This window comes from Gymnoscopelus braueri (genome assembly GCF_963280865.1).
Source record: "Gymnoscopelus braueri genome assembly, chromosome: 5".
Lineage (NCBI taxonomy): Eukaryota > Metazoa > Chordata > Actinopteri > Myctophiformes > Myctophidae > Gymnoscopelus > Gymnoscopelus braueri.
This window is the reverse complement of record NC_137606.1, coordinates 20,800,946-20,813,163: the sequence shown is the minus strand read 5'-3', so window position 1 is coordinate 20,813,163 and position 12,218 is coordinate 20,800,946. Positions and strand designations below refer to the sequence as shown.

The following is a 12,218-nucleotide window of genomic DNA, read 5'->3' as shown; positions in this document are numbered from 1 at the left end:
CTGGCATCTCACAGTGGATGTTTTCCCACTACCTCAACGCAGATAAAAGTGAGCTTCTCTTCTGACCAGGTAAGCCCTGTCCCATGCAGGATTTCACTATGCTTATGTGTCCGTGTATTTTCAGGCCCAACGATGGGACCAAAAACATCTTCTCCTCACACTTGATTTCTTCATCTTATTCCCTCAATACCTCCCTGCTAGTACTAGCCATGGCTGTGTTGCTGAACTTTGGGTCGATTCAGCAGAAATCTGCCTTGGGGAAACACACTGCCTTGCCTCAGCACTTCTACATATAAGCAGCAACCCCCCAAACATAACATTGTTCTGCTGTGAAGAAATTACATGAGGAGAAAAAAATATATATATATTGTGAAAAAATTACATGCCAACATCTGCCGCTTCTCATCTATGCAACGCTGCATAAAAACACATGCAGACCTCGCAAGTCATTTATAGTTAATATCATACCTTTATCGCCCCCGAAATGAAGCCCAATATGTGTGCATAGGCCTATGGCAAATATAGCTGTATAAGAGTTCAGTGAAAGCTATATTTGGTAACAGGGTAATGCGTTTCAATATTTTTCATGAAGTTGCAAGTAGAGTTCTGTTGATGAGGGAGTATGCTAAACTTCAACAGGGATTAGGTAGAAATCCCTGGAATGAGAATGAGGAGTTCATCGGAAGAATAGACATCCTCAGACAAGGAAAAGGGTGGGGGGATAGGGGCAAGCTAGTGCACAGAACTTGCCAAGTTTGAATAAAATAAAGAGGTTTTCTCTGTAAGCTATTTGGTTTGTAAGCCTGGGACACAACACGGCACAGCACATAACAATTCTATCTGAAACGTATTTGCATCCAGCAGTTATACATTACACAAGCAGAGGCAGATAGAGCAATGGTACAAAAGCACAATTTTGTAATATAAAAACACTTCCCTTCTCCAGTTTTTGCTCAACCCTAATGAAGAAGACCGAACAAGAGAACGCAAGATGCAGACAAACTGATGAAAATTAAATCATCTCTCCTTCTCCCAGTTCTCTTCCAAATGCAGCTCATAAATCATTACAGTGCAACTAGCTGGGTTTGTAAGCCAATGTGTCAGGTGTGTTTTACTTACGATCCAGCCCATTAACGTAGCGGATAGAGACCTCACAGTGTCCCCACACGGCACTGACGATGGGGTACAGCCTCTTGCCCTTTAACCCCCTAAAGGCCACGCCCAGATACTGTCCATCCACCATAAAGCTCAGCGTGCCCTCGTCCATATCCAGGATCACCGTCAGAGAGTCCGGCAGCACAAACGACTCGTCTGCCTCTAGGAAACAGGGGAAGGTGGGCGGCGAGGTGGAGGCGGGCCGGTTTTTCCCGTCATGGTAGAGTCTGTTCCGGCCCAGGTCCCAGCCCCAGGATTCACAGTCCGAGCCCACCAGGGCCGTGTAGCCTACCGAGTGTAAAGGGGCCTCGGCGGAGGCCACGCCCACCACGGCGTGAGTGCCTCTTTGCCTGGCTGGCCAGTGGATCTTCCACACGTGGAGGCCCCGGGTGTAACCCACCCTGCCCCGTATGCAGTCTGTGCTCTGTGCCACGGGGTGGCGGTGGAACGTCAGCTTGTCGTCCTCCTTAACAAAGACGTTGAGCGAACGGTCGTCAGGGTTCCAGGCGTGGCGCAGCTGTGTCTCTGGGCTGGCCGGGGGCATGTCCAACAGCAGGTCCAGTCTGGGGGGCCGGCAGAAGTCCGGGCCACGCAGCTCGCGGCGTACCGGCCGGTAGGAGGGCTCGCCCCGCACATCCACCGACTTGATGCTACCAGAGATCTTCTGACCCATGGCTGGACAGTTTCAGCAGGGATGGATGGAGGGGAGGGACAGGGGGAGAGGTGAAGCAAGGGTGATGATGGAGGGGTAGGTTCCGCCGTTACCTCATGGACCCTGTGGCCACTAGGGGTGTCCTACCTGGAGAGACGCCGTCACACTCACTAGGTGTCTACCACCGACAGAAGGCTCCTGAAACAAATCAAAAGGGAAAAAGAAAACATCACATACATGTATAATTAGAATTTACCCAACCGTAGGTGTGCAGTAACCATAGGTGATACATTTTCTCTTGCTGCAGGCAGTGATGTTGGCTAATCAACACAATTCAAATCAACACAAAGCTGGCTGCATGCTGTTGGCTTTTACTGCCAGCAGGTAAATTATGTTAAACTTGGCTATTAAGATTAGCAATAATTTGATAAATGAACAGGTTTATGATACAGACATTAGTGGCCATACAAAAATGTACAATGTGTATGTTGTAAAAAACTATCTGTGAACATTCAAGAAGCAATTAGGAGGCTAATACTTTATTTAAAAAAAGCTTAGCTCATCAGCCAAGGGATTCCTCCCCTTAATCCAATGGAGTTAACGAGAGAGAGTGAGAACGCCCTGGGCTAATTCTGCAGCAGCTTCCATAAGGCCCCGGAAAAGAGGGAAGATGAGAAGGGAGAGAAAGGGGAGGATGAACTCCTCCACGCTTCTGAAGACACAGAGCACATTCCTCTCTACCTCCTCAGTTACCAACCCACACGCACACTCCCCAAAGGCATGTGTACAAATGTATTTCTGTCACTGGATACAGTGAAACTGCTTTCCAAACTAGGCACCAAACATAAGCAAATGGAGGCATCTCTGCCAACCACACATTAACACATTCAGTAGACAGCCAACAACATGCCACACCACCATGGAAATAACTACAAGTTGTCTGCCCATATGGTTCTTTCTTGTCCTCTCTTGACCACCAAACTACTTCTACTCCCCCCGCCCGCCCTCCTCCCTCTCTCTGTGCCACCCACAAAGGATGAAAGATGACTGAGGGCAGAGTGACTCGGCATGATACCGATTTTATAAGGAACCTTTCAGTCCATCTTCCTGTCATACAGGGAATCTGTACAGGGACATCTATACTCCTCACTTTCTGTGAGCATATGTCTGGCAAGATGTGCTCTTTCACAGTGGTGGAAGAAGTACTCAGATATTTTACTTAAGTAAAAGTAGCAATACCACAACATAAAAAATACTCTGCTACAAGGTGTGTTCAAAATGTTACACTTGAGTAAAAGTACAAAAGTATTGGCATCAAAATGTACTTAAAGTACCAAAAGTAAAAGTACAAAATGTTTGAAAATAGCAGATCTACAAGCTCTAAACGCGTCGCGATGCGACACGTTGTGAGCTTGTAGATCTGCTATTTTCAAATAGCCAAGGTATAAAATGGGGCTAAAGTGGTTAGTTTTATAATATAATCATTTATAACAAGTAACTAAAGTTTTCAAATAATTGTAGTGGAGTAAAAGTACAACATTTGCCTCTGAGATGTAGTGGAGTAGAAGTAAAAGTATTGAAAATTGGAAATACCCCAGTAAAGTAAAAAAAATACCTCAAATTGTACTGAAGTACAATTCTTGAGTAAATGTACTTAGTTACTTTACGCCACTGCTCTTTCAGAAACATGCACCTCGCAAAGCAAGCCCATGTGTCACCTCTGCTTCTGTACAAGACTCAGAACTCAGAACCAGCTGTTCCAAATCTGCTCTTCAGACATCAACCCCCACACCCTTTATTTCATGCCCTCTCTCTCCCAGTCAGTTTCTGAAGGAAGAGACGGCATTCGAACAAGGAAAGAACAGTACAGTTGAAGTGGCTTTGACCCAACGTGTGAAGCCGGGGACTCGTATATGGCAAGCCGTTTTAACATTTAATCGCTAGACTGGATGTGTATAGTAGATATCTATAATTCAGTTCTTCCTAGTCAAAACTAACGTTTCGGATATCCATAATGACATTCCTCCTAGGAGGAACTGTCATTTGAGATATCCGAAACGTCATTCTTCCTAGGAGGAATGACGTCACTTTTCCCATTCATGTGTATTGGGCTTTTAGTTTCGGATATCCGTAACTGCATTCTGTATATCTATAACCAACATTCAGGATATCTGCAATAGAATTCTTACTAGGAGGATCTACTCTTTCAGATATCTACAATGCAGTTCTTACTAGGACAAACTACCATTTTAGATATCCGAAATTAAAAAATAATTCCAGACCTCCGTAATTACATTTAGTATATCCATTAATTCATTGTTACTAGGACAAATGGAATTATGGATATCCACAATTCATATTATTACTAGTACAAATGTAATTTCAGATATCTGCAATTAGTATTATGACTAGGAACAATACAATTACAGATATACATAAATATGTTATGGATATCTGGTGACAGGTAGATAAGACGCCATTTTAACATAAAAGGGTTGATTGACTATCTACAATTATATTTTAGATATCTCAAATAGCATTTCTCCTAGTAAAAACTGCATTCTTACTAGTCATAATGTTAATTAAATATATCCAAAAGACATTCTTACTAGTAGAAATTGTATTTCACGATATCTAAAACTGTATTTGTCCTAGTCAAAATTAATCTTGAAATCATTAAAAAAATACAAGTAGCCGTTTTAACATTTAATAGCTAGACTGGATATGTATAATAGATATCTATAATCCAGTTCTTCCTAGTCAAAACTAACGTTTCGGATATCCATAATGACATTCCTCCTAGGAGGAACTGTCATTTGAGATATCCGGAACGTCATTCTTCCTAGGAGGAATGACGTCACTTTTCCCATTCATGTGTATTGGGCTTTTAGTTTCGGATATCCGTAACTGCATTCTGTATATCTATAACCAACATTCAGGATATCTGCAATAGAATTCTTACTAGGAGGATCTACTCTTTCAGATATCTACAATGCAGTATTTACTAGGACAAACTACCATTTTAGATATCCGAAATTAAAAAATCATTCCAGACCTCCATAATTACATTTTGTATATCCACAATGTAATTAAATATAACACAATTCATATTATGACTAGTACTAATCGAATTATGGATATCCACAACTGCAATTGTGCTAGGAAAAATACAGTTCAATATATCTGTATTTATATTATGGATATCCGTAATTGTAATTCTTCCTATCCATAATGCAGTTTTAGATATCTATAACTGCAATATGATCGCTTTCCTTCCACCTACGTCAGTGGCTCGTGGACTCTGATTGGTCCGTTAAATGTGTCATGGCCGCCGTGGCGCCGTTTGCGTCGCTCACATTTACATTGCTTTAAGTTCCCTGCTTTTTAAGTGGCGTTTCATTATAGGCGAACGGCGCGGTCAGATAAACTACCGTAAAAACAAGCAATTAAGTTAGATTTCTGTCATCTAACGCTCATTAATCTCTCAGTCTCAACAGATTACGAGCTGCACTAACAAATTCAAAGGAAAAAAAACAGCAGAGGGCGCTGTTTTCCCTTTTTTATGGGTTCCCAAGATCGAACGCTCATTGATGCTTCAGTATAATCCTATACGAGCAAATGACCACGCTGATTGTCAAATACATTTATTATGTTAATGTCGCCATTGTCTGAAATTAGTCCAATCCTCACCTTTGTTTAGGGTTACACATGTCCTCTCCATATCCAGATCACACTGGAGCCATGTTGGTTAATTATATCAATGTCAGTTGTAGCCTAGGTCAGTGGTTCTCAACATGAGGTCCGGGGACCAACAAGGGCCATTAAGGGGCTCCCCCGCAAATTGATAATTAAACATGCCAGAATATCCTAAATTAACACAGAAATTAGCCTAGATTAGGAGAATGGCTGTTCTGATCAGTTCACTCTACAAGCAATAGGCTTAGGCTAGAGATACTGGTCATGGACTGTCAAAATCATAGGCCTATTCTAACAATAACAATATTCTCATAGGCTATTTGTGTCTCTGACCAATAATCAAATGGAGGTCCATTTAAGGGTCCTTGATATGAAAAATGTTAGGTTAAACACAATGGTGATCAATTAAAATGTTCACTTCATTTTATTCAGTCACTTTTCTTTAGAACAGTGTACATTGCAAAAGCTACTGAACAGATGGTGCACAAACATTTCATCATTTAATCAAAAGTGCAATGGTTTAAACCTGGAAACCTTTTGTGAACAGAAACACATTGGCATTGGCCTACATTAAACCACAACTTTAAGTGTCAAGTTTGAAGTGGGCAAGGATATAGAGAAAACATTTTTTCTTTGAGTCATCAAGGACTGGAGAAATGTGGGTGCAATGTTGGAGCTGCGAAGAGTGGGCCCACTAAGGGTGCACAGAGGGAGGGATATCAGTAAGTCTGCTAAGAGGGACCGGTGATTCTCTTCATCCTGCTGGGCATGTAGTACAGGGGCGGCAGTGGCTCAGGGGTAGAGGCCGGATGTGAACCGCAAAGTTCCCAGTTCGATCCCGGGCTCCCCCAGAGTTAATGTCGAAGTGTCCTTGAGCAAGATGCTGAACCCCTTGACCAGGCTCCCGATGAGCAGGTTGGTGCCTTGCATGGTTTCCTCCGCCATCAGTGTATGAATGTAATGCACAATCTCTGTAAAGCGCTTTGGATGAAAGCGCTATATAAATGCACCATTTAGTACTCATGATTCTTGAATGTACAAGAGAAATGAAACAGTAGAAACCATGTGACTTTGCTCTGCTACTGTGGTGGGCTCAGAGATGAGGTAGAAGGAACTCTGGTGTCACTGATGGTTGCGGCAATTCCTGAGATATTATTATTTTTCACCGTTTTGTTTATTTCAAGATTCAGAGAATATATAATATAGTATATTGCAGAGTCAATATCAAAAGTAAAAATATATAAAAATAAATAAATTGTACAATCTTACTCCAGCAAGGAGGATATACCCTGAATCAAGTTTTCAAAACAAACAAACAAAGACAACACACGGACAAATGTGCAGATAGAAAGAGAATAATAAATAAACAAACATACCACATAATACACATCACAACAAAACAAAACATGGCTTGATCACCCCACAAAGCAAAACATATAATGATGAACATAATACACCCACGCATATCTCCCCAATAAAAGACATACTAGAATAACCCAACTGCGTCAGAGATCATGTCTCAATATACTCAAATTCATGCCTATACTCAGTCTGGAACAGCATGGAACTGCAAGTTGTTTACCAGTGCAAGGAAGGGGCCCCAGGTTTTTCCAAACTGATACCGAGCCTCTCAAAGTGGTTCTAATCCTCTCTAATTTGATAAAGTGGAGTACATCTCTAATCCAGTGTGAAGATGGGATGGGGGAGCAGAGGACTTCCACTTCATCAGAATTAAACGCCTAGCTAAGAGAGTGGTAAAGGCCACCAAGTGAGCTTTGTATTTCGGTAGTGATAGAGTAGGGGGAGAAATTCCAAAAATAGCCGTCATTACAGTTGGTTCAATTGGGATCCCGATACTCTCTGAGATAGTGTCAAAGATCTCAGTCCAATATCTACACAAGGAAGGACATGACCAGAACATATGTATGTAAGTGGCAGGGGCCGAGCGACACCTGTCACAGAGGGGATCCACGTCACCATATATTTTGTATAATCTCACTTTTGTAAAATGTACACGATGGATAATTTTACATTGGATTAACCCGTGCCTTGCGCAAATAGAAGTAGTATGAACAAGACGCAGAATATCATCCCAAACATCCTCAGAAATTTCCTCTCCCAAATCTTCCTCCCATTTATTCTTAATATTCTGTATTGAAGTAGGGCGCAAAGAGAAGATACAACTGTACATAGTAGATATCATGCCCTTAGTGTTCAACAATGGAGTTAAAAAATAATCAGATTGCGTGGCCTCTGGAAGGTTTGGAAATGCAGGTTTAAGGCTGCGCACAAAACTGCGAATCTGCAAATACCGAAAAAAGTGTTGATTTGGGAGAGAATATTTTTCAGACAACTGCTGAAAAGAGGCAAATACATTGTCAATATATAGATCCCTGAGATTTGCAATACCAAGTGACGACCAAAAAGAAAAGGCACCATCATTCAAAGAAGGGTGGAATAGGGGGTTGGCTGCTATTGGGGCCAAGGAGGACTGAATTCCTGAGATATTAGGGAAATGAATATTGCTGATGTCATTCAGATGGTCATATGATATGAGGCATCTTACAATGATGTAAGCAAACAGCTACAACTAATACAGTACCTCCATTACTTCCACACAAGGCAATATGTAGAGCCTGCTTTTTCCAACAGACATTTTAAGCTCTCACAGAGCAAGCCCATAGCTTTTGAAGCTTGTGCCCCTTGCCAAGTCAAACCCAATCAATTTTAGACATATTAGGGGATAACATTGCAAACGTTCTGAAACACCAGAGGGGAAAGGCGTTTATGTTCTGTACATCCACAGCTGGCCTCGTCCCGACAGGGTGGACTACGATGTAGGAATTTCTGTCCCAATTCGCAAAAGGTCCAGTACTGGACATAAGGGAACCACACTAACACAAGGCTACCCACTCACCAAACAGGTGCTTGGATCTCGGCAGCCCTGAGCGTTCTGACCACCCGACTGAGCGTGAGACAAAAATTCAAAGAATACAATGATCAAGTAGGTTCAATTGGCTTATTGTTGTTTTGGCTTTTTCAAAATATCAAGTTCACTTATGGTCTAATAGATCTTTTAAGTTACAAAATAGTCATCTGAAAAAATATCCTATAAAATCTACAACTATGTTTTTTGAAATGTGCTTTTCTTTTGTAGTGTGCAGTACTACAAATTATACAAAAATAAGCCATTCCAACCTTTTTACTTAGAATCAATAATACAGGCAGCAATAAAGTGCACTGCACTCAACCTCAAAACAGCATCCATGCGGCAAACAATTAAGTGTCTATCCCTGAGGCAAATGAAAAACATTTTAAAAAAGCTACAAGCTCACAACGTGTCGATGTAGATCCGCGGCTATTTTCAAAAGTTTAGGCACAAGGGGTAAGGCTGTCGCACAAGAAGTCTGAGACTGAGCACATCCAATTGGCAAAAGAAATGTCTATACCCGAGATAGTTTGATGTCTGTGATTCAACTTCAAAACATCAGATCCATGAGGCAAAACATTGTGTCTATAGCTGAGAGAGTTTGGTTCTCAGTGTCTGAACGTGTGCTGAACATTTGTCGCCATCCAGAGACAGGAAAATCTTTTGCACAGCCTCAAAGAAGTGCTTACAACCTGGAGGATACTCAATGTGGAGAGCATAAATAAGGCCAAAGAGCACAGCGAAGGCACTTGGAACATCCTCCAACACCACTCCAGCTTGCAGTGCCGAATCTGGGCCTCTTTGAAGCGCCAAGATCTCCAGGATACCCATACGGACGCCACCGGTGTGCCTGTCCACGTCGTCTCTAGATTGGAGCACATAAAAAAAATTTAAAGGGGTAGTTCACCCCCAAAATAACTTTTTTTCTATTGATTACTGACCATCTGGAGCCTTGAATTCATAGATATGTTTTAGTTTTTGTCACATTCCTAAGCCAATAATTTGATTATAATAAATGTGTCCCCATTGATTCCGGTAGGAGACACAAATGCATTTGTGTCTCCTACCGGAATCAATGGGGCTAAATTTATTATAATCAAATAATAAAGGAAGGAATGCGACAAAAACAAATAAATATCCATGAATTCAAGGCTCCATGGGGTGAGTAATCAATAGAAAAAAAGTTATTTGGGGGGCGAACTACCCCTTTAAGAACATTAAGAAATATCGCCAAATGACAATGAGGGACGTTTTTTCCTTGATGCCTGAAATGTTGATTTACCTGACAGGTCTTAAAGGAGAATTCCGGACAAATTAAGTGTTATCTTTGATGTCTCGTTACTCACCTACCGATGTGAAAAGTAGCGTTCTTTTTTTTCATATATTCCCCTGTCGTCATTTTTTAAACCCCCTCCGTTGTCATAATGGGAGCGCGTGGCTAAGGGAAATTCGTCTATTATAACCGACGCAAAGTTGTTTTTTTCACTACTAGTATTCATAGTAGAGTCTCATGATAGTCAAACATGCGTTGAAACTATCTGCGAGGCTGCCGTCAATGGCGAACGATTTAACACTGGTTGCTTGTTTCTTCCAGAACCTGGCAACTCGTGTTGCCAGAATCTGGAAACAAGCAACCAGTGTTAAATCGTTCGCCATTGACGGCAGCCTCGCAGATAGTTTCAACGCATGTTTGACTATCATGAGACTCTACTATGAATACTAGTAGTGAAAAAAACAACTTTGCGTCGGTTATAATAGACGAATTTCCCTTAGCCACGCGCTCCCATTATGACAACGGAGGGGGTTTAAAAAATGACGACAGGGGAATATATGAAAAAAAAGAACGCTACTTTTCACATCGGTAGGTGAGTAACGAGACATCAAAGATAACACTTAATTTGTCCGGAATTCTCCTTTAACAATTGGATACTTTTCCTGAAGAAAGAACTGTAGTCCTTTGAGTGCCACCGCCCTCCTGTGCCTGATTATATCTGTGGTCTGCGTACAAATAACATGTTATAACAAAGGCAGTCTACCGGTGCACCTCAGTCTAAAACGTCCAGTCCATCACAAGGGCAGGGATAACAGATGCAGAAGAGATCAACACTGGAGCAGCACGGCGAGTTTTAAGCCTTTTATTATTTAGGTGCAAGTGTAAAAAGTGACCGACGTTTCGGTCTTTCGACCTTCCTCAGAGTCATACAGAGCAGCGTCTAGTAGAGATGCACGATATAATCGGTAACGTATCGGAATCGGCCGATATCGGCCCATATCGGCCATATCTGTACCGAACCGATCTCAAAATAAACCCGATTAAATTCACCGATATTGTATAATAAAATGACCGAGAGGCAGAGCAGTCTGTCTGCCTGTCTCTGTCTCTTTAAGAGAGCACAGCTGTAGCTCCTCCCCCCTCCACACGCTCTACATGCAATGTCTCTCAGACAGTAGCCTCGGTCCCAGCCTCACTTATCTGCGAAAAGAAGAGCCTGGACACGACCTAAAGCAGCGAGTGTCTAGGAAGTCCTGAGTGGACAGTATTTCCGTTTCCCCCGGAAACGATATTTTTGACCAATCACAACACTCGTTTCTTTCACGGAGAATGTTAACAGATTTGTAAAGCATCAACGTCATTTCCTTGGGCGGTACTTCCGCCAAATTCAACCATTTCCGGTTGTCAACTTCCTAGACAACCAACATCCCAGGTCTTGCCCAGCGTGCTCAGACAGTGCATTGCTGCACTACGCAGCGGAGCAGGCTAGGCTGCACAGAGAGTGGAACTAACAGCAAACTAACAGCAAACAAACTCTTCACGTCCATAGTTCATACCCAGAACAGTCAGAGGGTTTCTTGTACATCTTAAATTAGATTAGAGTAGGGATACTGCGGAGGATATATTTTGCCTCGTTATTTAACATCGACGTAACAAACACTCGTTAGTCGTTACTCGACTCGAGTGCAACCAGCGGCTGCTTTTGAACAAGCAAGCTGCTTGTGTATTTAACCACAGAGAATGAGCACAAATTAACTCTCAGCTGGTAATGTTTCTGTCTTTGACATCCTGTTGTCCTACAATCTGTAGTGTAGTGTACGAAGCAAGCTGTCCCTGTCCTAAACTCACTGTCTCTTTCTTTCTCTCTCACACACACACACACACACACACACACACACACACACACGGGTAGTTCCAGGGAGTTGTGATTGGGAGAGCTAAGGGGGGCTTTATTGTTTAGAGCAGAGGGCCAGAGGCTAATTAATTTAGGCAAAAGACAATATGAATAACACTAATAACAAACTAGATTCAATGATCTTAGTTCCATAGGCCACATAACATATGGTTTTGTGTTATACAAAGATTCAAATAATTCTGTGATGGCTTATAGCATACAAAAATGATGTCATAGTTAAGTTTGTTACTTATATATAATTATAATTAATGTATTTATTCCATAAATATATTTTTCATCACAGTAGGGTTAGTGGAGAGGAGGGTTTACCATCAACTTTCACCAGTAAAACAAATTAAAATAAAAAAATTCAGCAATGAGCTCAATATAAATATGATATATAATATATCGGTATCGGATCGGTATCGGCAGATATGACCCAGCAAATAATCGGTATCGGTATCGGTATCCAAAAAACAATATCGTGCATCTCTAGCGTCTAGGTAGGCATTTAAATCAGAGGTAGGAGAGGACTGTGCTCTCAATAAGCCAATGGTAATTGTAGGAGCTTTTTAGGAGCAGCAAAAGATACGCTATTGGAGCTGGAATTACCGCGGCT

The 12,218-nt window shown here is 41.8% G+C and overlaps 1 protein-coding gene across 4 annotated transcripts in view; it reads right to left on the bottom strand.

Moving 5' to 3' along the window:
- LOC308085604 (SPRY domain-containing SOCS box protein 4-like) overlaps window positions 1–12,218 on the bottom strand; it is a 121,673-nt gene that overhangs the window by 29,270 nt on the left and 80,185 nt on the right. For all 4 annotated transcript variants that reach the window (XR_013933191.1, XM_080428820.1, XM_080428822.1 and 1 more), the window contains one exon: window positions 1,120–2,005. Coding sequence is in view for 3 of the 4 variants with exons in the window: in XM_080428820.1 (XP_080284946.1) it covers window positions 1,120–1,828 (709 nt within the window). In the remaining variant the exon portion in view is untranslated. The remainder of the gene's footprint in view (window positions 1–1,119; window positions 2,006–12,218) is intronic.